Source organism: Pristiophorus japonicus, chromosome 3 (assembly GCF_044704955.1).
Source record: "Pristiophorus japonicus isolate sPriJap1 chromosome 3, sPriJap1.hap1, whole genome shotgun sequence".
Lineage (NCBI taxonomy): Eukaryota > Metazoa > Chordata > Chondrichthyes > Pristiophoridae > Pristiophorus > Pristiophorus japonicus.
Window position 1 is genome coordinate 198,943,269 of NC_091979.1, and position 24,180 is coordinate 198,967,448.

Genomic DNA, 24,180 nt, shown 5'->3' on the forward strand with positions numbered 1-24,180 from the left:
TATGTACACACACTGATATATATATATATATATAATATACGCACACTATATATATATAATATACACACACACTGTGTGTATATATATATATATATATAATATACGCACACTATATATATATAATATACACACACACTGTGTGTATATATATATATATATATATAATATACACACACTGTGTATATATATATAATATACACACACTGTATATATATATAATATACACACACACTATATATATATATATATGTTATATATATATACACACACACACTATATGTATAATATACACACACACTATATATATATAATATACACACACTATATATATAATATACACACACTACTATACACACACTATATATACTACACACACACTATATATATATTATACACACACTATATATATATATATAGTGTGTGTATGTGTATACATATGTAGACGTGTGTGCATGTGTATACATATGTATGCGTGTGTGAATGTGTATACATATGTATACATGTGTGTGTGCGTGTGTATGCTGTGTGTGTGTATGCGTATATATATGTATACGTGTGTGTGTATACATATGTATATGTGTGTGCATGTATGTGTATACATATGTATATGTGTGTGCATGTATGTGTATACATATGTATGTGTGTGTATGTATGTGTGTGTATGTATGTGTATGTATATGTGTGTGTGTATGTATGTGTGTGTATGTATGTGTGTATGTATGTGTGTGCATGTATGTGTATACATATGTATGTGTATGTATGCGTATACATATGTATGTGTATGTATGCGTATACATATGTATGTGTATGTATGCGTATACATATGTATGTGTGTGTGTGTGTATGCGTATTCATGTGTGCGTGTGTGTATGCGTATTCATGTGTGCGTGTGTGTATGCGTATTCATGTGTGTGTGTGTGTGTATGCGTATACATATGTATACATGTGTGTGCGTATGTGTATATGTACACGTGTGTGCGTATGTGTATGTGTATACATATGTATACGTGTGTGTGTATACATATGTATGTGTGTGTGTACATATGTATACATATGCATATGTGTGTGTGTATACATATGTATACATATGTATACGTGCGTGTATACATATGTATACATATGTATACGTGTGTGTATACATATGTATACATATGTATACGTGCGTGTGTATGTGTATACATATGTATACGTGTGTGTGTATGCATGTGTATACATATCCATATGTGTGTATGTTTGTGTATACGTGTGTGTATGTATGTGTATACATATGCATACGTGTGTATGTTTATGTATACATATGTATACGTGTGTATGTATGTGTATAGTATACATGTCTGTGTATGTATGTGTATACACATGTATAAGCGCGTGTATGTATGTGTATACCCGCGTGTGTGTATGTGTATACACACGTATACCCGCGTGTGTGTATGTGTATACACACGTATGCGCGCGTGTGTGTATGTGTATACACACGTATACGCGTGTGTGTGTATATGTGTATGTGTGTATACACGTATACGCATGTGTGTATGTGTGTAAACACGTATACGCGTGTGTGTATGTGTGTATACACGTATACGCGCACGTGTGTGTATACACGTATACACGTGTGTATGTGTAAAAACACGTATACGCGTGTGTGTTTGTGTGTATACACGTATTCGCGTGTGGTGTATGTGTATGTGTGTATACACGTATACACGTGTGTATGTGTGTATACACGTATACACGTGTGTATGTGTGTATACACATGTATACGCGCATGTATGTGTGTATACATATGTATACATGTGTGTATATATATTTGTGTGTGTGTATGTATATATGTATCTATATAGTCATGTGTTCAGGCAGTAGATGCATAGCATTTTAAGCTGGTACACGGTCTTCAATCTGTCGTAACTCTTGAATGTCTTTCTCCTTCTATATGCATAAACATTGTTTTACCTAGACCTATGTTCAACAGTTTATCTTTGCAATTAGTGTCTGTAAATTAAGCTTGGCTCTTCAGTAGACAGAAAAGCATTTGAATCCACTATTTTTGTCCCTGATACTGGTGGCCATCGTATTAAACCAGCGACACTGTCAATGACTCCCAATAAACTCTTTGCTTTGTAGTTCCTGTTGTGCATAAACTTCCAGCTGACGGGGAAGCAATAAGGCAGCAGTCTTCATTATTGTACTAGTGAAGTAATTAACTTTGAGGCCTGAAGTATCTTTTTTTAACCATGACCGGAAGCCGTGTTTTTTTTATTTATCTCTCGTTTAGAAACACTGCTGCAATGTGGAAAGTCTTACCACGATATATCCAAGAGCGTGTTTGACATTCGTACAAACACTTAAGCTTCCTTTGGTATTGCTGACTTGGGCAGTAGATAAATTAAAAACATGGCTTCCGGTCATGATGAGTTCTCTCAATAACACAGCGATTGAATTCTCTATATGTTGTGTTACTGACCTATATGGACAAGAGGGTACATTTCTGTAAATGACTCAATCAGAATATCAGTACGACTTGTACAACTGGCATCAGTGTCCCTGGAGTAGCAGGTGTAAAAAGCAGACAGGAGTCATCCTGCTCACAGCTGTACATTGACAGTTGCTTGAAAGTCCATGTATGAGGACAGATCTGTTAATTATTCTCCGCGTAATCTTTCCTAGGGATTATGATGTTCACAGTGCTGTCATTCTTGGGTGTCTATTATTCTCTGTTGTTATGGTAATAAAATCTGTCACTATTACCACAATTTAGTATTTTAGAAACAGCAAACTTTTAATCTTAAATTGAACAAAACAGATATTTGAATCGGGCTTAAGAAAGAAAGAAAGACTTGCATTTATACAACGCCTTTCACAACCTTAGGACATCCTCAAGCGCTTTACACTCAATGAAGTACTTTTGAAGTGTAGTCACTGTTGTAATGTAGGAAACATGGCAGCCAATTTGGGCACAGCAAGCACCCACAAACAGCAATGTGATAATCTGTTTTAGTTATGTTGATCGAGCGATAAATATTGGCCACGAAACTGAGGTTATCTCCCCTGTTTTTCAAATAGTGCCGTGGGATCTTTTATGCCCACCTGAGAGGGCAGAGGTGGTCTTGGTTTAACATCTCATCTGAAAGACGATCCCTCCGACAGTGCAGCACTCCCTCAGTACTATACTGGAGTGTCAGCTGGATATGTACTCAAGTCTCTAGAGCGGGACTAGAACCCGCAACCTAATAATAAAAGTACAGCCAAATCTTTGTTCTCAGCACGAGCTTAAAATTTAAAAACCAACATTCTGGGTATCTATCCTTGAAATCTCTCGAAGTTCTGACAGCTGACTGTAGGGCTGATATTAATTGTGCAGTCATTTGATGCATTTGTTTTGTTTCAGAAGGGAGAACAGAACTGTAATCTGCCAGCAGATGATAAAAAGGAGCACCTGACCTTTGAGATCCCGCTCAATGATTCGGGCTCTGCTGGACTGGGCATCAGCCTTAAAGGGAATAAATCCAAAGAGACTGGGGCTGACCTTGGCATATTCATCAAGGCCATTCTTCATGGAGGGGCAGCTTTCAAGGTAACCCAGTTCACAGGGGTAAATTGTAGAGGTGAATGGATATTCTGCAAAGTGTCTTGATGACCTTTTGGGGATCAAAAAGTATTTTATTGCAGAACGTTTCCTTATGACTTTAAAAGGGTAGAGAGGCAGCCATTATAGAGTAGATCATACATATTTATATAGCGCCTTTAATGTAGTGAAACATCCCAAGGTGCTTCACAGGAGTATTATGATAAAACAATTTGACACCGAGCCGGATAAGTAGAAATTAGCGTAGGTGACCAAAAGCTTGGTCAAAGAGATAGATTTTAAGGAGCGTCTTTAAAGAGGGCAGAGAGGTTTAGGCAGGGAGTTCCAAAGCTTGGAGCCTAGGCAACAGGAGGCATGGCCACCAATGGTTGAGCGATTTTAATCAGGGATGCTCAAGAGGGCAGAATTAGAGGAGTGCAGACATCTCGGGGGGCGGGGTGGTGGTGGTGGTGGGGGGGATCTAGAGGAGATTACAGAGATAGAGAGGGGCGAAGTCATGGAGTGATTTGATAATAAGGATGAGAATCTTGAAATTGAGGTGTTGTTTAACCGGAAACCAGTGTAGGTCAGCAAGCACAGAGGTGATGGTCTTGGTGCGAGTTAGGACACGGGCAGCCTCTAATTTACGTAGGGTAGAATATGAGAGGCCAGCCAGGAGTGTGTTGGAATAGTCAAGTCTAGAGGTAACAAAAACGTGGATGAGGGCTCCAGCAGCCGATGAGCTGAGGCAAGGGTGGAGACGGGCAATGCTACGGAGGCGGAAGTAGGCGGTCTTAGTTACGCTGCTGATATGTCATCAAAAGCTCATTTCAGGATCAAATATGACACCAAAGAGTCGGGATAAATGGTTCATTCTCTGGTTGCAAACAGCCTGGTTCAGCCTCAGACAGAAGTTGGGGAGAGGGATGGAGTCAGTGGCTAGGGAAAGGAGTTTGTGTTGGAGACCGCAAACAATGGCTTCGATTGGAGAAAATTGGAGAATATTCAATTGGAGAAAATTTCTGCTCATCCAGAATTCATACATGATCTGTGGAAAGAATTGAACGGACCAGCAACATCTTAGAATTTAAAATTCTCCTATTTGTATTCAAATCTCCATGGCCTTGCCCCTCCCTACCTCTGTTACCTCCTCTGGTCCCACAACTCTCTGAGATCTCTGCGCTCCTCCATTTCTGCCCCCCTGAGCATCCCCGATTCCGTTCACCCATCTTTGGTTGGCCATGCCACCAGCTGCCTAGGCTCTAAGCTATTAAACTCCCTCCCTAAATCTCTCCGCCTCCATCTCCCTCTCCTCCTTTAAGACGCTCCTTAAAATCTACCTCTTTGACCAAGCTTTTGGCCATCTACCCTGATATTTCCTTATGTGGCTCAGTGTCAAAATTTGTCTGATAATGCTCCTGCGAAGCTACTTTGAAGTGTTTTACTATTTTAGAGGTGCTGTTGTTGATTGACCAAATGCCTTTTTCGCGTGTCATGTCTCCATGCACTCTTAATGCTCACACTGGGGTGTGGTTCCACTAGCACTGGGAACTGTTTTGGCATCTCACCCAAGTAATTAGTGGGTTTCGGTAGACGAATAAACCATTCTGGCTTCACAGGAAGAACAGATCCTTTTGACACCCAGTATTCATGGACCTTTCAGAGAACAATCAAGAACGATGGCTATGGTGAGATTTTTTTCCTCCCCATGTTCCTTTGTCCATGATACTGCTGCTAATGGTGGTATCCCCTGGTTAGTATGGCTTGCATCCGAGGGTCTTAAGAGAAGTAGCAGCAGGGATTGTGGATGCATTGGTTGTAATTTACCAAAATTCCCTGGATTCTGGGGATGTCCCAGCAGATTGGAAAACTGCAAATGTAACGCTCCTATTTAAAAAAGGAGGCAGACAAAAAGCAGGAAACTATAGACCAGTTAGCCTAATATCTGTGGTTGGGAAAATGTTGGAGTCCATTATTAAAGAAGCAGTAGCAGGACATTTGGAAAAGCAAAATTCGGTCAGGCAGAGTCAGCATTTTTATGAAGGGGAAGTCATGTTTGATAAATTTGCTGGAATTCTTTGAGGATGTAACGAACAGGGTGGAGAAAGAGGAACCAGCGGATATGGTGTTTTTGGACTTCCAGAAGGCATTTGACAAGGTGCCACATAAAAGGTTACTGCACAAGATAAAAGTTCATGGAGTTGGGGATAATATATTAGCATGGATAGAGGATTGGCTAACTAACAGAAAACAGAGAGTCGGGATAAATGGTTCATTCTCTGGTTGGCAATCAGTAACTAGTGGGGGTGCCACAGGAATCAGTGCTGGGACCCCAACTATTTACAATCTATTAACGACGTGGAAGAAGGGACCGAGTGTAATGTAGCCAATTTTTCTGACGATACAAAGATGGGAGGAAAAGCAATGTGTGAGGAGGACACAAAATATCTACAAAAGGACATAGACAGGCTAAGTGAATGGGCAAAAATTTGGCAGATGGAGTATAATGTTGGAAAGTGTGAGGTCATGCACTTTGGCAGAAAAAAAATCAAAGAGCAAGTTATTATGTAAATGGTGAAAGATTGCAAAGTGCTGCAGTGCAGCGCGACCTGGGGGTACTTGTGCATGAAACACAAAAAGATAGTATGCAGGTACAGCAAGTGATCAGGAAGGCCAATGAAATCTTGGCCTTTATTGCAAAAGGGATGGAATATAAAACCAGGGAATTCATGCCATAGTTATACAGAGTATTGGTGAGACCACACCTGGAATACTGTGTGCAGTTTTGGTTTCCATATTTACAAAAGGATATACTTGCTTTGGGGGCATTTCAGAGAAGGTTCACTAGGTTGATTCCGGAGATGAGGGGGTTGCCTTATGAGGAAAGAGCGAGTAGGTTGGGCCTCTACTCATTGGAATTCAGAAGAATGAGAGGTAATCTTATCGAAATGTAAAAGATTATGAGGGGGCTTGACAAATTGGATGCAGGGAGGATGTTTCCACTGATAGGGGAGACTAGAACGAGAGGGCGTGATCTTAGAATAAGGGTCCGCCCATTTAAAACTGAGAAGGGGAGAAATTTCTTCTCTCAGAAGGTTGTAAATCTGTGGAATTCGCTGCTTTCGAGAGCTGTGGAATCTGGGACATTGAATAAATTTAAGACAGAAATAGACAGTTTCTTGAACGATAAGGGGTTATGGGGAGCGGGCAGGGAAGTGGATCTGAGTCCATGATTGGATCAGTCATGATCGTATTAAATGGCGGAACAGGCTCGAGGGACCTTATGGCCTACTCCTGCTCCTATTTTTCATGTTCTTATGTAATTCCACATTGTATTGCATTTACCAAGTGAGGTTAATTCCTATGTCTGTACCAAAAACAGAAAATTCTAGAAACATTGAGTAGGTCAGGCAACATCTGTGGACAGAACAGACGAGTTAATCTTTTGGGTGTGTATCCTTTGTCAAAATGTTTCTGTTTTGGTTTGATTTTCAGTATCCATGCTTTTTTTCTCTCTTTTTCCCAGGTCAATACCAAAGTTTCTCTTGAAGTTTGACCTCCCTCACTTTCACCAGCACAGTTTTATGCTTGTCCAAGGGTAACACAATGGCCATCATCAATGATGGCCAAACTAAAGTTGACTGAATGTAGTCATTGTATTGACTAATGTAACCTAGATATTTAAAGTTGATTTTTAAATTTGTCGCTTCATCTGCAAAATCTGTTTGCAATTTTTGAAGTGCACTTCTATTACATAAGAACATATAAAGGAGCAGGAGTAGGACATTCTGCCCCTCGTGCCTGCTCTGCCATTCAATTAAATCATGGCTGATCGACCATTTTCTTGCACTATCCCCATATCCCTTGATTCCTTTAATATTCAAAAATCTATTGATCTCAGTCTTGAATATTCTCAATGACTGAGCATCCACAGCCCTCTGGGGTAGAGAATTCCGAAGATTCACCTTTTGCGCATGCACAGACCTGGGTGTGGTCCATACTAGGGCATCGATCTTGGGGAGAGAGACAACAAAAACTCCTTGGCCTGCTGTTTTGAGCTTCTCGCAAAGGTACAATTTAATCATGGGGCAATACTGACAATGCCATACCACGTGCAAGCCTTCTGCATGATGGTGCTGCGGAGGAGACAATTGATTCGACGTCATCGCATAAGGAACCTCAGAGCATGTAGGATGATGGGCAGGCGGCCTTACCTACGTCAGGTATATCGAGACAGGCATTCATACCTGCATCTGAGTGATGCAGACTGTGTCAGAAGGCTGCGTTTTCGCAAAGAAGTTGTAACAGATCTGTGAGTTAGTAAAAACAGACCTGCAACCTAGAAGCATCAGGAGGACTGATTTGTCAGTTGAAGCAAAGGTTACAGCTGCACCTTCATTTTATGCATCTGGATCATTCCAGGCCACAACTGGGGCTGTGTGCACCATTTCTCAACAGGCAACACATATCTGCATTCGGCATGTGACTGTTGCACTATATGCCCGGAGGAATTACTTCATAAAGTTCCCCATGACCGCCCAGGCAATCCATGACAGAGCTGTGGGCTTCTCCAGGATTGCTGGCTTCCCAAAGGTACAGGGCTGCATTGATTGTACCCACATCGCCTTGTGAGCACCTTTGGAGGATTCCAAGATGTATAGGAACAGAAAAGGCTTCCACTCCGTTAATGTGCAACTCATGTGTGACGACATGCATCGCATCATGTCAGTTGATGCAAGATATCCTGGGAGCACCCATGATGCACAGATCATATATCTGCCATGTTTTGGCAGCAACCAGAAGGGCAGAGCTGGCTACTGGGAGACAAAGGGTATGGCCTCGCCATCTGGCTCATGATGCCCCTACACGTAACCCCAGATAGAAGCTGACCGAGAATGCAACATGTCGCACGTTGCGACACGCAGCATAATAGAGAGGACCATTGGCATCTTGAAACAGAGTTACCGATGCCTGGACCATTCTGGAAGCTACTTGCAATACTCTCCTGAGATTGTCGGTTAATTCATTGTTGTATGCTGCATGTTGCATAACTTAGCCATCATGAGGCAGCAGCAGCTGGTAGTAGAAGACCCACCTGAGGTGATGATGAGGAGGAAGATGCAGATGACGTGGCGGAGGAGGATGAGGAAGCCATGCAACTACCTGAACCCGGAGCACGAGGATGGGCCGTTGTGTCCCTTTAACAATTGTTCGAGCCTTGCGCCAGCAGCTCATCTCTGAACGCTTTGTTGCCTGAAGGCTCAGCGGAATCTATTCAAAATGGATCATGTTTACTGCTTGGACCTGTTCCGTAATGTTCTGTTGTGTTAATGGAACAAATAATGGAAAATTATTCTTCTTTACTTCAAAATGTTGTGTTAATAATGGAACAAATAATAGAAATGATTCAGTTATAATTTTAAATATGTTTTATTCAAAAGTTTACCAAACATTTTTTTGTACTTAACTTTAATAAAAATATTCTTGTATCAAACTTTAAAGTTTTCAGTTAAGATCATTTACAAACTTTAACATCACTTACAAACTCTGAGATCACTTAAAGACTTTAAGATCACGTACAAACTTTTAAACTTGTAAATTTGCATAACTTACAAAAAGCTTCTAATTTGAGAACAGTTACAACAGTAATAACAATAATAACAACAAGAATAGCAGCAAAGAAAAGCTGCACCCATCTCTCGTCCACCTTATTCTAAGACCACCTGCTGCGCTTGGTCATGTTGACTCCACCCCTGCCCACAGACAGTGGTGCAGCATTTCTCAGGTTGATACCAAGCTTATTCTTTCAAACGTCTCGGGTAATGCGCACTTCTTGATGGTGGGTGGGGGGGGAGGGCGGCGGCAGCCGATAATGTGGAAGGCCCGGCTTGGGCCTCTTCAGAGGCTGGTCTGGGGATTGGAGTGGGAGTGGCAGTTGATTCTGTCAATGGGCACGGGGTCTGGGTCTGTTCCCTTATTGCAGCAGCTAACTCCGACATGCCCTCCCTCATGTGCCCTGACAGCGTATCAACTACCTGCAACATTCCCTCCCACATGTGCCTTGACAGTGTTCCCATTTGTAGTAAGAGTGTTGTTACTTCTCCCGACAGTCTCGATACCTCATCATCCACCCCACTGATGGTGTCCAGGAGTGATCGCGTAAGATCAATGCTCTCCGCACTCATTGCCATCATCTGAACCACATCTGTCAGATCCTGCACCTCAGGAGAGCGCTGTCGAGCTCTCCTTCCCCTCCTCACCCTGGGTGTGGCTCGCTGCATCCCACTAGGACCGCAACCTCGGATGATGGGGCCCCCTGGATGTGCCTCACTGAATCCCACTGGGAAGTGCAACCTCGGAGAGAGGAGCCCTGAGTGTGGCTCGCTGCATCCCACTGAGACCCTCAGTCTCGGATGGTATGGCCTTGGGTGTGCCTCGCTGCACCCCACTGGAATCCCCAGCCTCGGACTGAGGGAAACCATGGAATGTCACAGTAACACTCATACCACTCAGGAAAGAGGCTGGCACCTCAATGGACGGCACCTGCACCTCCTCCAAAGTGAGTATAACAGTGGGGACTTCATCCATCCCCTCCCCCTCCCCCTCACCCCTATGCTCTTGGTCTGGAAGATGGGATTGGATGATGTTCTTCTCTTCAGGCTTGCCCGTGTCTGAATCTTCTTCTGCATCGTCAGGGTTGGCCTCAAGTTCTGCAAAGTATAATAGAACAGGCAAATGGTTAGCAGCAGAGGAGGCGGCAGGGTGGGTGACGTGAGTCGGCTCACACAGTGCAGGCAGCAGGTTGATTTGAAGGACCACGATGAATGGTAGCACATTGCCTCAACCGCGGCGAAGCTGACAGAGACATCCCCATGAACCGAAGCATGGCTAGCCCGCGCAGTACATAACATTTAGCAAAGCTGGACTGTGGAATTTGCAGAACTTACCCTCTCCCTCGAGTGTGGGCCCAGCTTGTGCAGTGGTGGTTGCTTTTCTCCAGGCAGGACCCATCAAAGCAGCGACCCTGTTTTCCAAGGGTGTCAGTGGGTGCAGATTTGCCGGGCCTCCTCCTGTTCGAGTTCTTTCCCTTTTATTGTGTGCCACCTTCCTCTGCAAAGTTGAAAACATAACTTTTTAGGGAGGGTGTCTTTCTGTTGGGTGGGACATATACAGCTGATCACATTTGCAATTGCAATTTCAATGAATAAATTAAAATATTACTTACACTAACTACTTGACCAATGTCCTGCCACTTTTTTTTACTGGCTTCCAGACCTCGGGGTGGTCACCATTGCACAGTAATCTTCGGCAAGTTGGTTCCAGCATTTCTTCATTTCCTTTGGTGAAACTTTTATGTGACCTCTGCTGGTGTACAGCTCCTACCATCTGGCCTCAATTAAAGTAACTAGTACCTCCACTACATCCTGTCAGAAATTCTTGGTCCTTGAGCCGCGATGCATCTTGATGTGCAGCTCCGATTTTTCCAATGAGAATTAAAGTTCTCTCACACAACTGGCTCTTTAAAAATGGCCGAATGCAGACCGGGAGCTCTACTGGGCATGCACACCCATAGAAATCACATCAAAAACGTCCTGTTTTTTTCGTGCATGTGCAGAAGGGGGCCAACATTTTTTCGGCACAGACATTAGGCTCCAGCCCCCAAAGCTAAAGGACAGGCTGCACGGCTCCAATTTCAAAAAATAGAACGGGGAAACTTGCTACTTATTTTTTGGAGTAGTTGGGGCCAGAAGAAACAGGCGTAACTCTGGCAATACCCCAAAAAACAGCATTGGGAAAAATTGAGCCCAATGTCTCCTTATGTGTCTCGATGTCAAATTTTGTTTGCTAATGCTCCTGTAAAGTGCCTTTGTCCAATTTGCTATGTTAAAAGTGCGAGATACACACAAGTTGTCATTGACTGGATCTGGAAATTAAGGAACAATGTTAATATTACATGGATTCGGTATAATTCCTTTCTGTATCATGCAGGATGGGCGCCTGCGGATGAATGATCAGCTGATTGCAGTGAATAGTGAGCAACTGCTCGAGAAATCTAACCATGACGCCTTGGAAACATTACGACGATCCATGTCAATGGAGGGAAACATTCGAGGAACAATCCAGGTGATGGTGGCCAGGAGGATGGAGAATCACCAGGAGGTAGGCTCTTGACTTGAATGTACACAGCAAGTGCTCTTCCTGTTAGGAAATGGTTGACCTCAGTGGTCTTCTCTCCCAGGTGGAAATAGTATGGTCAAAAAACTGGGCTTTCATCTGTGGGTCTAGGGGTAAAATACAGTCCAGACTGCTGTATGTTCTCTCTTTCAACTGGGAGGTTCTTGAGTGAAGTTAGTTGAAATAGTCTCAGCCCAGGTTACATTAGGCACAATTTAATGCCATAGAAATTCCCACAGCTCCATGTTTGAGCCTCTCTAATCAGGTTTCTACTCCTGCCACAGTACTGAAAAGGCCCTAATCAAAGTCACAAATGACAGCCCATGTGACTGTGACCATGCTGCACTATCCCTCCTCAGCTTCCTTAGACCGCGGTTAACCACACCATCTCCTCCATTGTCCAACTGAGTGAGATTGCCCTTGCCTGGTCCATTATTACCTATCCAGCTATAGCCAGGGAAGTTCCTGTAATAGCTTGTCTTCTCTCACCTACATCATTATATCTGGAGTCCACCAAGCATCTATCCTTGGCTCCCTCCTATTTCTGATCTACATGCTGCCCCTCGGCGACATCATCCAAATGCATAACGTCAGTTTCCATTTGAACATTGATGACACCCCGCTCTACCTTACCACCATCTGTCTCGACCCCGCCACTGCCTCTGTTGTCCGATTGTGTCTCCAAGGTGAGCCAAAATTTCCTCCAATGAAATATTGGGAAGACGGAAGCCATTATCCTTGGTCCACACCATAAACTCAGTTCTCTAGTCACCAATTCCATTCCTCTCCCTGGCCACTATCTCAGACTGAACCAGACCGTTTGTAACCTTGGCGTACTAAATGATCCCGAGCTGAACTTCCAACCCCATTTCACTCCATCACAAAGACTGCCTGCTTTTCAGCTCCGTAATATCGCCAGTCTCCACCACTACTTCAGCCCATCTACTGCTGAACCTCTCCTCTCATTCATGGCTTTGTTCCTTCCAGACTTATCTATTCCAATGCTCTCCCATTTTCCACCCTTCGAAAACTTGAGTTCAAACAAAATTCTGCTGCCCATAACCTAACTCACACCAAGTCCCATTCACTCTTCATTCCTGTGCTTACTGGCTCACAGTCCACCAACACTTGAATTTTAAAATTCTCATCCTTGTGTTCAAAACGCTCCATGGTTTCGCCCTTCTCTATCTGTAAACTTCTACAGCCTCACAACCCTCTTGAGAGCTCAGCGTTCGTCCAAATTAGTCCTCTTATGCATCCCTGACTTTCCATTGCCGACCATGCCATCAGCCATCTAGGCCCTAAATTCTGGAATTCTCTCCCGAAACCTCTCCCCACCGCTCTTTCCTCTTTTAAGATACTCCTTTGATCCTACCTCTTTGACCAAGCTTATAGTCACCTATCATAATATCTCCTCCTTTTGGCTTGGTGTCAAGTTTTGCCTGATTACACTCCTGTGAAGCGCTTTCGACGTTTTACTACATTAAAGGTGCTATAGAAATGTAATTTATTGTTATATGATATAAGACAAATTAGCAGTGTATTGACATTCTTATCTGAAGCGCCACAAGGATGATTCGTGTGTGGAAGTCACTCTCATGTTCGAGGAAGTGATCTTCTGACATTGAGGATCACAACATGATTTTGAGCTGAGTAGTGAAACCACCAGTGATATCACTTTCAACAGTTTAAAGAGCTGGATTTTCAATTGCCAGCACCTCAGTTAGCGGCCAGAGGGGGAGTTAATGGGAGGTTACCGACCGGGAGCACATTGTTTGGCGCCCCGACCAAAAATTCATTAGAGGCTCACCGGGGGCACAAACCAGTAGTGCCTGGCTGCTGATGATCACTCCGATCATGCCGCATTCCTGGTGCAACACCCACACTTGCGTCCCGGTCGTAAAATTAGGTGCGGCCACCTCATTTAACGGCCGCCGAGAACAATGTCTGGGCAAACAGTCGGTACAGCTTGCAGAGTCGTTAACTGGTGGCTACTTAAAGGGATGAAGAAGCATTTCCTTTCGAGGTCACATTCAGTGCAATGTTTGTAGCAGCACACAAACATACTGGTTCAGCTTGAGAGAAACTTCTTTGTGAAACTTTAATGGGGACATAACTTGTTCACCAGCGTGCATTCTACATGCTCGAGCAAGGCATCGGCAACAGAGAAGGGCGGTTGGGCATGTTAGCGGCCGAAGGAGGAGAACTCCTATACGTCGGGCCTTATTCCCCACGGCTTTACCCGCGACAACGCTCATACCTGCACCTCTCCGAGGAGCAGTGTGTCAGAACGATGCACTTCCAAAAGGAGGTACTGACAGAGATATGCCATTTCCTGCAGGAAGACCTGCAGCCTCACATCGGCACCAGGACTGCGCTGCCCATCACAGTGAAGGTCACGGTGGCACTCACCTTCTATGCTTCTGGTTTCTTCCAAGCTGCATCAGGGGACGTATGCAGTGTCTCACAATTTGCAGCACATCGCTCCATCCGCGATGTCACACTGTTCGAATGGACTTCATTACCTTCCCGATGAGCAGGGAGAAACAGGATGAGTACGCATGTGGGTTTGCCAGGATAGCGGGCTTCCCGAGGTTGTAAGGAGCAATTGACTGCATGCACGTGGCCTTACGAGCACTATTTCAGAATGCAGAGCTCTTCAGAAACAGAAAGGGACACCACTCCCTAAATGTTGAATGCTCGCTATCCTGGAAGCCTTTATCCTGCGGGAAGGCAGTGTTCCTCGATTGTCTCTGTCATGTTTGTACATTCTGTTTGTAGCCACCAGATGGCATTGTTGGAGGCCACTGAGCAGCACACCCATGGTGTTGCTCTGGTATAAAAGGCCAGCCATTTTGAGAGTCAGGCACTTTGGGCCTAAATAAAGCAGAGCAAGGTTGTATCTTGCTTAGTTAAATAGTACTCAGTTTGAACCTTTATTGCATACTTAACATTTGGCGATAAGAATACAAGAACCTTTGTTTGCAAAATGAGCACGATTGGATTTTTAGAGCGATTCGTGGAAGGAGAAGATTGGGCAGACTTTGTGAGCCGTTTGAACTAGTACTTCGTGGCCACCAAAATGAAGTGGGTCGACAATGCAGATCAACGCCGGGGCGTGTTCCTCACTGTGTACGGTTCAAAGATCTACAGTCTGATAAACAATCTACTCATGCCTAATGATCCAACAGAGAAAAGATACGAGGAGTTATGTACATTGGTATGGAAGCACCTCAAGCCAGACGATGGCATCATCATCTCGAGATACAAGTTTTATACACAAGTTCAAGCGTAGGGCCAGAGCGCGGTGGAATTCGTTGCCGACCTGAGACGTCTAGCGGGACCTTGCAAGTTCGGGACAGTGTTGGCAGACATGCTGCGGGACATCTTTATTATCGGTATCAACCACGAGATGATCCTGCGCAAACTTCTGGCGGTGGAGGAGTTGGATTTAAAAAGGGCCATCCAGATTGCTCAATCATGGTATGATGACGGACAGGAGTCTAAAGAAAATGTCGGTGAAGAACCGAAATTCGGCAAGTACTGTAAATGCGATTGGTTCGGCAGAATGGCACATGGCAGGGTCTATCCGGCTGCGTTCACGAAATCTGTGGCTGCCCAAAGTCCGCCAGCGGGAATGTATCCGACTTCTCCGTGTTGGCGTTGTGGGGAAAATCATCGGCACCAGCAGTGCTGACTTAAGCAGTATAGTTGCCAAGGCTGTTTGAGATTGGGGCATCTCACGCGCAAGTGTCTGCAGATGAGCAAGCGAGCTGCGACACACCACATGGAGGACGAGAGTCAGACTAGCGCGGATCCGGATACACAATCTGAAATGCCAGAGGAGGAAGCGTATGGACGGTACTCCTTCATAACCAAGAGTAAACCAATTTTGATTAATGTGAAGTTTAACAGGATACCGGTATCGATGGAACTGGACACGGGGGCGAGTCAGTGGATCATGAATGAGAGGGCATTTAATAAGCAGTGGGACACTAAGACTGTGAGGCCCAGGCTGAGCCCTGTTAACGCCAAGCTGTGCAGATACACCAAAGGTGATTGGCAGTGCGCAAATTACAGTGTCTTATAACGGTGCGGTTCACGAGTTACTGCTGTGGATTGTTCCATGCAATGGCCCAATGTTGCTCGGCAGGAGCTGGTTGGAGAAAATCAGATGCGACTGGAACGACATAAAGGCATTGTCATCGGAGGAAGGTACATGTGCCCAAGTATTGAGCAAGTTCCCCTCGCTGTTCGAACCGAGTATTGGCAACTTCACGGGCACCAAGGTGCAGATCCACATGGACTCAGATGCAAGACCCGTCCATCATAAAGCTCGGGCAGTGCCGTATATGATGAGGGAGAAGGTCTAAATTGAACTAGACAGACTCCAGCATGAAGGGATCATATCACCGGTCAAATTTAATGAATGGGCCAGCCCATTGTTCCTGTGCTGAAATGTGATGGCACAGTCAGAATCTGTGGTGACGACAAGATCAGTACCCGTTACCGATGGCTGATGACTTGTTTGCGACGCTAGCCGGAGGGAAGTCGTTCACAAAACTGGACTTGACGTCGGCCTATACGACACAGGAGTTGGTTGAGACGTCGAAGAGACTTACGTGCATTAACACGCACAAAGGACTGTTTATTTACCACAGGTGCAGCAATATTCCAAAGGAATATGGAAAGTCTACTGAAGTCCGTTCTCAGAACTGTCATGTTCCAAGATGGTATCCTGATGTGACTCCAAGGAACATCTGAATAACCTGGAAGAGGTTCTACTGCGTTTGGATAGAGTGGGACTCAGACTGAAACTCTCGAAGTGCGTCTTCATTGCACCGGAGGTCGAATTCCTCGGTAGGAAAATCACCGCTGATGGCATCAGACCTATTGACATGAAAACCAAGGCCATCAAGAATGCAGCCAAGCCGCAGAATGTGACGGAGCTGCGTTCGTTCCTGGGTCTAATCAACTACTTTGGTAACTTCCTACCTAAATTGAGCACCTTACTAGAACCACTGCACATGCTATTGAGAAAAGGTGACAACTGGGTGTGGGGCGCATTGCATGACAAAGCTTTCGAGAAAGCCACCAATCTGCTTTGCTCGAACAAGCTGCTGGTACATTATGACCCATGTAAACGTTTAGTTTTGGCCTGTGACGCATCGTCATATGGAATTGGTTGCGTACTGCAACAAGCCAGTGAGTCGGGGAAACTTTAATCTGTCGCGTATGCATCCAAAAGTTTGTCTAAAGCAGAAAGAGCCTACAGCATGGTAGAAAACGAAGCTTTAGCATGTGTGTACAGTGTTAAAAAGATGCATCAATACCTGTTCGGTCTGAGGTTCGAATTAGAGACTGATCACAAGCCGCTCATTTCATTGTTTTTCTGAGAGCAAAGGTATCAATACCAACGCTTCATCCCGCATCCAAAATTGGGTGCTGACATTATCTGCCTATGATTGTCATTCGCCACAGACCTGGTACAGAGAATTGCACCGATGCTTTGAGCCGGTTGCCGTTGCCCACACCGGAGGTGGAGACGCCACAACTGGCGGATCTAATGTTAATCATGGATGCTTTTGAGAGTGAAGGACCCCCTGTCATGGCTTAACAAGTTAAGACCTGGACCAGCCAGGACCCGATTTTATCGGCGGTAAAGGATTGCATCCTCAAAGGGGATTGGTCTGCCATACATAAGCAAATGTGCGAGGAGGCCAAACCGTACATTCATCGCAAGGAAGAACTGTCTATTCAAGCAGATTGCATATTGTGGGGCAATCACGTTGTAATGCCCAAGAAAGGGGAAGAGAAGTTTCTGCGTGAGTTACACAGCACACATCCTGGTATAGTGATGATGAAGGCCATCGCCAGGTCCCATGTATGGTGGCCAGAAATTGATTCTGAGCTGGAAGCATGCGTGCATCAGTGCAACACTTTTATGCAGCTCAGCAAAGCACCAGCGGAATTGCCGCTGAGTCTGTGGTCATGGCCATCCAAACCTTGGTCCAGGATCCATGTAGATTTTGCAAGTCCCTTCCTGGGCATGATGTTTTTAGTGGTGGTGGACGCTTATTCGAAGTGGATAGAATGCATAATCATGTCATCCAGCACGTCCACGGCAACCATAGAGAATCTCAATGTCATGTTTGCGACACATGGTCTGTCTGACGTAGTGGTGAGCGACAATGCGTCGTGCTTCACCAGTCAGGAGTTTCAGGAGTTTGTGAAACTTAATGGCATAAAACATGTAAGGTCAGCACCGTTCAAGCCTGTGTTCAACAGGCAAGCTGAACGTGCAGTACAAATTATCAAGCAAAGCATGAGGAGAGTAACCCAAGGGTCACTGCAGACCCGGTTGTCCTGCATACTGCTGAGTTACAGGACAAGACCTCACACACTCACAGGGGTCTCGCCTGCTGAACTCATGATGAAAAGAGGTCTTAAGACCAAGCTTTATCTCTGGTTCACCCAGATTTAAATAATCATGTTGAATACAAAAGACAAAGTCAACAAGGGTACCACGATCGTAAAACTGTGTCACGTGAGATTTCTGTGAATGATCCTGTATCTGTTGAACTATGGTCAGTGTCCCAAATGGATCGCTGGTATGGTCATGGCCAAGGAGGGCAACAGAGTATTCGTTATTAAGCTCAAGAATGGGCAAACTTGCAGGAAGCACATGGATCAGACAAAGCTGAGGCACACAGACGAACCAAAACAGTCGGACGAAGAAACCATCAATGACCAACCAACCTGCCAGCAGTCTTCTGAGGACTCGAGGGTCATCAGTGAACCCAGAATTTCCATCATGGACCTGTTCAATAAAAATGGACTTGCAATTCCTGACATGGCCAATGCCACCCCGAACAAGTCCTTCATCCAGCCATCAGCCACGACAGACCCTGTACACTCACCCAAGGCTGGAATTGAACTGAGACAGTCAACTCGGGAGCGCAAAGCACCAGACCGTCTCAACCTGTGAAAGACCGTGATAAAATCTCAGAGGGGGATATTGTCATGTATGTATATTCTGTTTGTAGCCACCAGATGGCATCATTGTTGGAGGCCACTCTGGTATAAAAGGCCAGCCATTTTGAGAGTCAGGCACTTTGGGCCTAAATAAAGCAGAGCCAAGGTTGTACATTGCTTAGTTAAACATTACTCAGTTTGAACCTTTATTGCATACGTAACAGTTTCAGCCACCACAGGAAGGCCGAGGCTGGCTACACGGGGACAAGGGATATGGCCTGGGGAGCTGGCGAAGCACCCCCCTCCACAACCACACCACAGAGCCGGAGGAACGCTACACTGAGAGCCATGCCACCAACCGCAACATCATAGAGCAGACAATAGGCCGTCTGAAGCAGCGATTCCGATGCCTGGACTGCCCTGGAGGCAGCCTTCAAAACTCCCCTCAACAGGTCTCACTATTCATTGTGGTGTGCTGCACAACTTGGTCATCATGAGGGCCCAGGCCTTGCCAGTGGGGATCGCAGGCTCATGTCAGGTGGGGGTGGAGGAAGAGGAACAGGAGCCTGGCGATGCCTCGAATCTCCAGCAACATGATGAGGACCAGCAGCAGCCATGGACGAGGCAGCGTGCAAATGTTGGCGGCATCATGACTCTTCGGCGGTGGCTCATAAGGGAACGCTTCGCTTAAATGGATGTAGCTGAGGGATGCAGCGAATAATGACCGTGCATTGTGCCGCGATAATGTCACATGTCTGTCACAACTGAACAGTCACACACCGGACGCTAAAGGAAATGTTTCAACTAACATTTTATTTGGCAAACATGCCTCAAACCCCACACCCTCCAATAAAACAACATGGATTACGTGCCCCTTCAATAAACACAATAGATGCTAAAACTTCCCAACATATGTACATAGGACCCATGGGGACACATTTATTCAGTGTGTCTTCCACTGACATTTCCCATCCCTCTGCCTCACATCCCCTCCCTTGCCTACTGCTCCTCTTCAATGACTCCTCAGTGCCTGCAGCAAGGCCGCATGAGGGCTTCTGTGTGAGGGAGACGGGACGGATGGCCTAGCATGATGCCCTGGTCCAGCTCTGGACCTGGAAGGCCTGGCTACTGACAGAACCAAGAATGGGCGGCAACAGTGTGAGATGGCTGGGGTGTAGACCGCGGCAGGTGCAAAGGCGGAGTGGCAGTGGCAGGAGCCAGAATGGTGTCCTCCTGAGAGAGGACATCAGGTTCCATCTCGTCCGACTGGCTGCCACTCCCCAGGGACACAGCCTCAGCATCCCGAGCAATCTGTTGGAGCGCAGCTTTCTGGCCTACTTCGGGACTGTTACCTCCCCGTTTGATTAATGGGGACCCAGACACAATGGCAGCAATCAGTGTTTGTGTGGCATCAGTTTGACTCTGCAGCAGAGCACACAGCACATTGATACCACATGCACTGACGACGTGGCAGAATGCAGGTTTGGGATGGTCTCGGCCTGCCGTTCAATGGCTACTGCTACGTCAGCCATGGCCTGCGCCATCATGTCTGGGACCCCATGGTCACTTGTGGTGTCCATCATCTGTTGGTATCTACAAGGGATGGGCTTGATGGGCTCCTGAGATGCAAATGCAGAGGTTGAGGTGGCCTCCCCTGCACTCAAAGCAAGTGCATCCATGCTCTGTGGGATCCTTGTCAATGCACCCATTGACTCCCTGGACATAGCCTCCAAGTCCAGGTGCTCATCTGCCTGTCTGTGAGCAGGACACATGGGCGACTTACCCTCCAGAGAGCTTGCCCCCTCGCTTCTCCTAGTGCTAGGTGTTCCTGTAGCCCACTGGGGCCAGGAGCCTCAGCTTCATCCAACCCTGGGAAGACGGCCCCTTCCACCGAGGTGCTCTCCTCACTCGCTCCCAATGAGGACGTCCCATCCTGTCCCGGCCACCTCCTCCTCATCTTGCTAGTTGTCTGCAGACGTCCGCTGTTCCAGCTCATCATCTATAAGCACAAAAGCAACAGAAGTGCAGTTATCAACTGGGGAGGGGGGAGGAAGGCAAGAAGGAGGGGGGCATCGTTATTATGGTTGCAACATGTTGTAAGGCATATGGCCTCAAGGCAAAGGGGACTCACAAAATGCCCGTCTCATTCACAAACTGTCACTGTCGAGCGCGGGCTCTGCCTCTCCGTTCTCCACCGCCACGACTTCAGCCCCTATGGGGCAGACACTCGCTCCTCCACCTCGGTGTGGTCCTGAGGTAAGGCTGGCCCTCTCCCCGATGATGCAGTTTGCACATATTGTTCACGAGCTTGACCTGCAGTAACAAACACCAAAAGTTGTTGGTGTCTGTGTATGCACTGATGTGCCACATGTGTGTGCAGTAAGGCACTCGTGAGTAATATGAGGAAGTGTGCATATCTGCATTTCAACCTGTGTGGCATCGCACAGTGGATGTGTGATCGGTGGGTCTGGCACACAAGCAATGACCAGAAAGTCTGAGGTTTAGGCCTGTGACCGCATATGAAGAATTGAAAGGTGCTGCTAGATGGGCTCAGGCTGAGTAAGGAGCTAGAAGGTGAGAGAGGCATGAATGGGCAGGGCATATCTGGTGAGGCGATGGAGAGGTCTCTGGCTGGTTTCAGCATGGAGGAGCATGGCCTGGTAGACATAGGGGTATGCACTGCAAAGTCTTTAGATTGTGTGAGACAGTGAGGTTCACATGAAGGTGAATGGAAAGAGTACAAACCCCGACGACCCTAGTAAGGTCATTGAATTTATCACAACATTGCTCGCTGTTGTGGCTATCGTGTTCTGGACTGAAACGTGGTGTGCCACCTCCCGCCACAACCTCGCCAAAACGTTAGGTGGTGGTCTTCATCCCCCTCCAGGCTGGAGGACATTCCAGCGACTCTCTACTGCCTCCATCAAGGCATCAAGGGCGGTGGGTGAGAAGTGGGCACATAGCTGCTGTCTTCCTTCCTCCTCTATTTTGGTGCGCTGAAGACACTGTGGAGCTCGAACTGATCATGCGCTAACTTACCTTACTGTGCCTTTAAGTCTTGGCTGTTCCCGGGATCCGATTCAGAGTTCGGCGCATACGCAATGTGTCCGCTAAATTTACCGACCAAACTGTCGTTATCGCCCTCACAGCTCTGGTATGCAACGGCTGATTTTGCGTCTCTGTCAGCTCATCGCCCGATTCGGACGAATTTCTGGGCGGATGGCGCAAACTTTTCCAAGGCGATAAAATTACTGCTCTGCCTGGGTTACCGCCCCAAATGAGGCACGACCGAATTTCACCCACAAACACTCCAAAAAGAAGAATTTTCGCAAACCATTATACATTTTTTTATTGGACTGTGCTTAATTTTTAAAATTCTTTTGCTGAGAATGATGCAGGTTTAAATGTAGAATCTGTGGCTCAGTTGAGTAAAGAAAAAAGTGGATCCTACATTCTACAGTCTTATTGGATGTTTGTTGCCCTTTGAGGTGGCTGCATTGAGTCCCCATTCAAAGACAGACCCCAAATCACTTGGTATTTCTCCAGTTCAAGCTGGAGGAAGCCATTTGGATTGGGATGTATTACTTGTTGCACCCATATACTTCAGTCACATATTTGTTGTGAAGAGGGCTGCACTTCACAGTGGAAGGGGGCAGGGGGGCACTATCTTGCAACTAGTCGTGAGAGCTGTGTTAATTTGTTTTGTTCAAGTACTGATCCTCCAGAGATGCATGGTCATGATCCTTGTGATCTCCTAGACCTCTGCCCAGATGAGCTGAAAATGAGTGGGACAGAAAAGGAATTTTATCCATAACTTCAAATTTTTACCTAGTTTTTAAATAACTATGTTAAACACCTTTACTAAAATTCAGCATGTTTATTAGCACAGAGAATATCGAGGTCATTACCACAGAAACTCTGTGAGGGAGACAACATATTTGCTAAAGTTTTGATTGCAATATTTGAGGTAACCATGAGAATACTCTGCAACCTATTTCTGTGAGTCGTCCATGAATTGAACTTGTTGGATTGTTATGTGTGTATCCGCCCTCTCGTCTCTAGTAAAATGCATGAGGGCCAACTCAAGATTGTACACTGCACATACCTCATCCCACACAAGCTCACCACATTTCACTCCTCTGGATAATTGATATAGCACCTTCCATGACCCCTGGACATCCATTTTACAGCCAATGAAATATTTTTGAAGTGTAGTCACTGTTGTACTGAAGGAAATGTAGCAATCAATTTGGGCACACCATGCTCCCACAAACAGCAGTAAGATAATGACCAGATAATCTGTTTTTGTGGTATTGACCAGGGCAGCAGCATGAGCTCCCTGCTCATCTTCAAATTAGTATCTTGGTGTCTTCCATTTGAGAGCAAAGATAGCGCCCTGGTTTGACATCTCATCTGAAAGATTGCAAGACAGCACTGTTCTGTGAGCAGGAGGAGACCTCCATAGAGTGAAAGACATTTCTCGACACCAGAGTCCATGTAGTGAGAATTGGTCTGGTCCAATTGACCTTAACAGAAATTAATGGGAAGAGATGGCACTTTTGGGACAGGGGTTTGAGCAGGGGGCAAACAGAATAGCTGCATGTGAATGTGAAATGGAGTATTGGAAATAAACACTCGACACCGGGTCTATGTTTGAAGATTCAAGTAGTCTTTATTCGCACCGGAGCAGAAACTGCAGCTTGAACATGTCTCAAATGATTTACATCTTCCTTGTGTTGATATTTCATTTGGGGTACTGCAGTATACTTTTATCATTTTAATATTTTGTTGCATTATCTCATTTTTCCAAACATAATCAGTATTCTCTCTTCTATAACTCCTGGATACCAAATTCTTTTAATGGAAACTTGAGCCAGAAATCTAATCGCAGAGATTTTTGTTTTTGTTTTGATAGTATTTTAAAGTCTAGGCCATGTCTGTCAGTAGACACCTGTGCCCTTTCGTTTATTGCATTTTCTGCATGAAGGAGTGAATGTAAAAGTTTTTTTTTTTACAGGCGCATATTTTTATGTTCGATGGTAATTTAGTCAGCTGGTGGTCGTGTCGGGGGAGCAGGCTGCGACCTTTTGCAGTTGCGTCACATCCTCCGTCTGTAAAGCTTACACCATTAAACAATCTTTTATGGTTTTATTGGTTTAGACAGTAATGCACAGGGCAGTGACTGATCTGTTCTACAAGCCAGATACTTTAATTAGGCCGAGTACCGATTTGCCGCTATCATATTGATTCGTGTAATTTATCAGAGAATGATGAGGAATTTTAAGTGAGTGTGGTCTTGCTTGGCTCTGCACATTTCCATTCTCCCATTGGGCAGCGTTTTAATTTAGTAATAGTTTGCCTTAATGGAATAAAAGCCTTTGGAAAAGATGCTTTAACTTGTTCAGTGTTCTTATTTAGTACACAAATTTCATTTTTTTCTCCCTCTTAATGTAATGAGCCTTCTGTCT

The 24,180-nt window shown here is 45.4% G+C and overlaps 1 protein-coding gene across 4 annotated transcripts in view; it reads left to right on the top strand.

Moving 5' to 3' along the window:
• The window catches only part of LOC139260068 (partitioning defective 3 homolog B-like), a 1,396,127-nt gene that overhangs the window by 684,420 nt on the left and 687,527 nt on the right, over nucleotides 1-24,180 (top strand). For all 4 annotated transcript variants that reach the window (XM_070876196.1, XM_070876197.1, XM_070876199.1 and 1 more), the window contains 2 exons: nucleotides 3,386-3,571; nucleotides 11,552-11,722. In XM_070876196.1, the coding sequence (XP_070732297.1) occupies nucleotides 3,386-3,571; nucleotides 11,552-11,722 (357 nt within the window). The remainder of the gene's footprint in view (nucleotides 1-3,385; nucleotides 3,572-11,551; nucleotides 11,723-24,180) is intronic.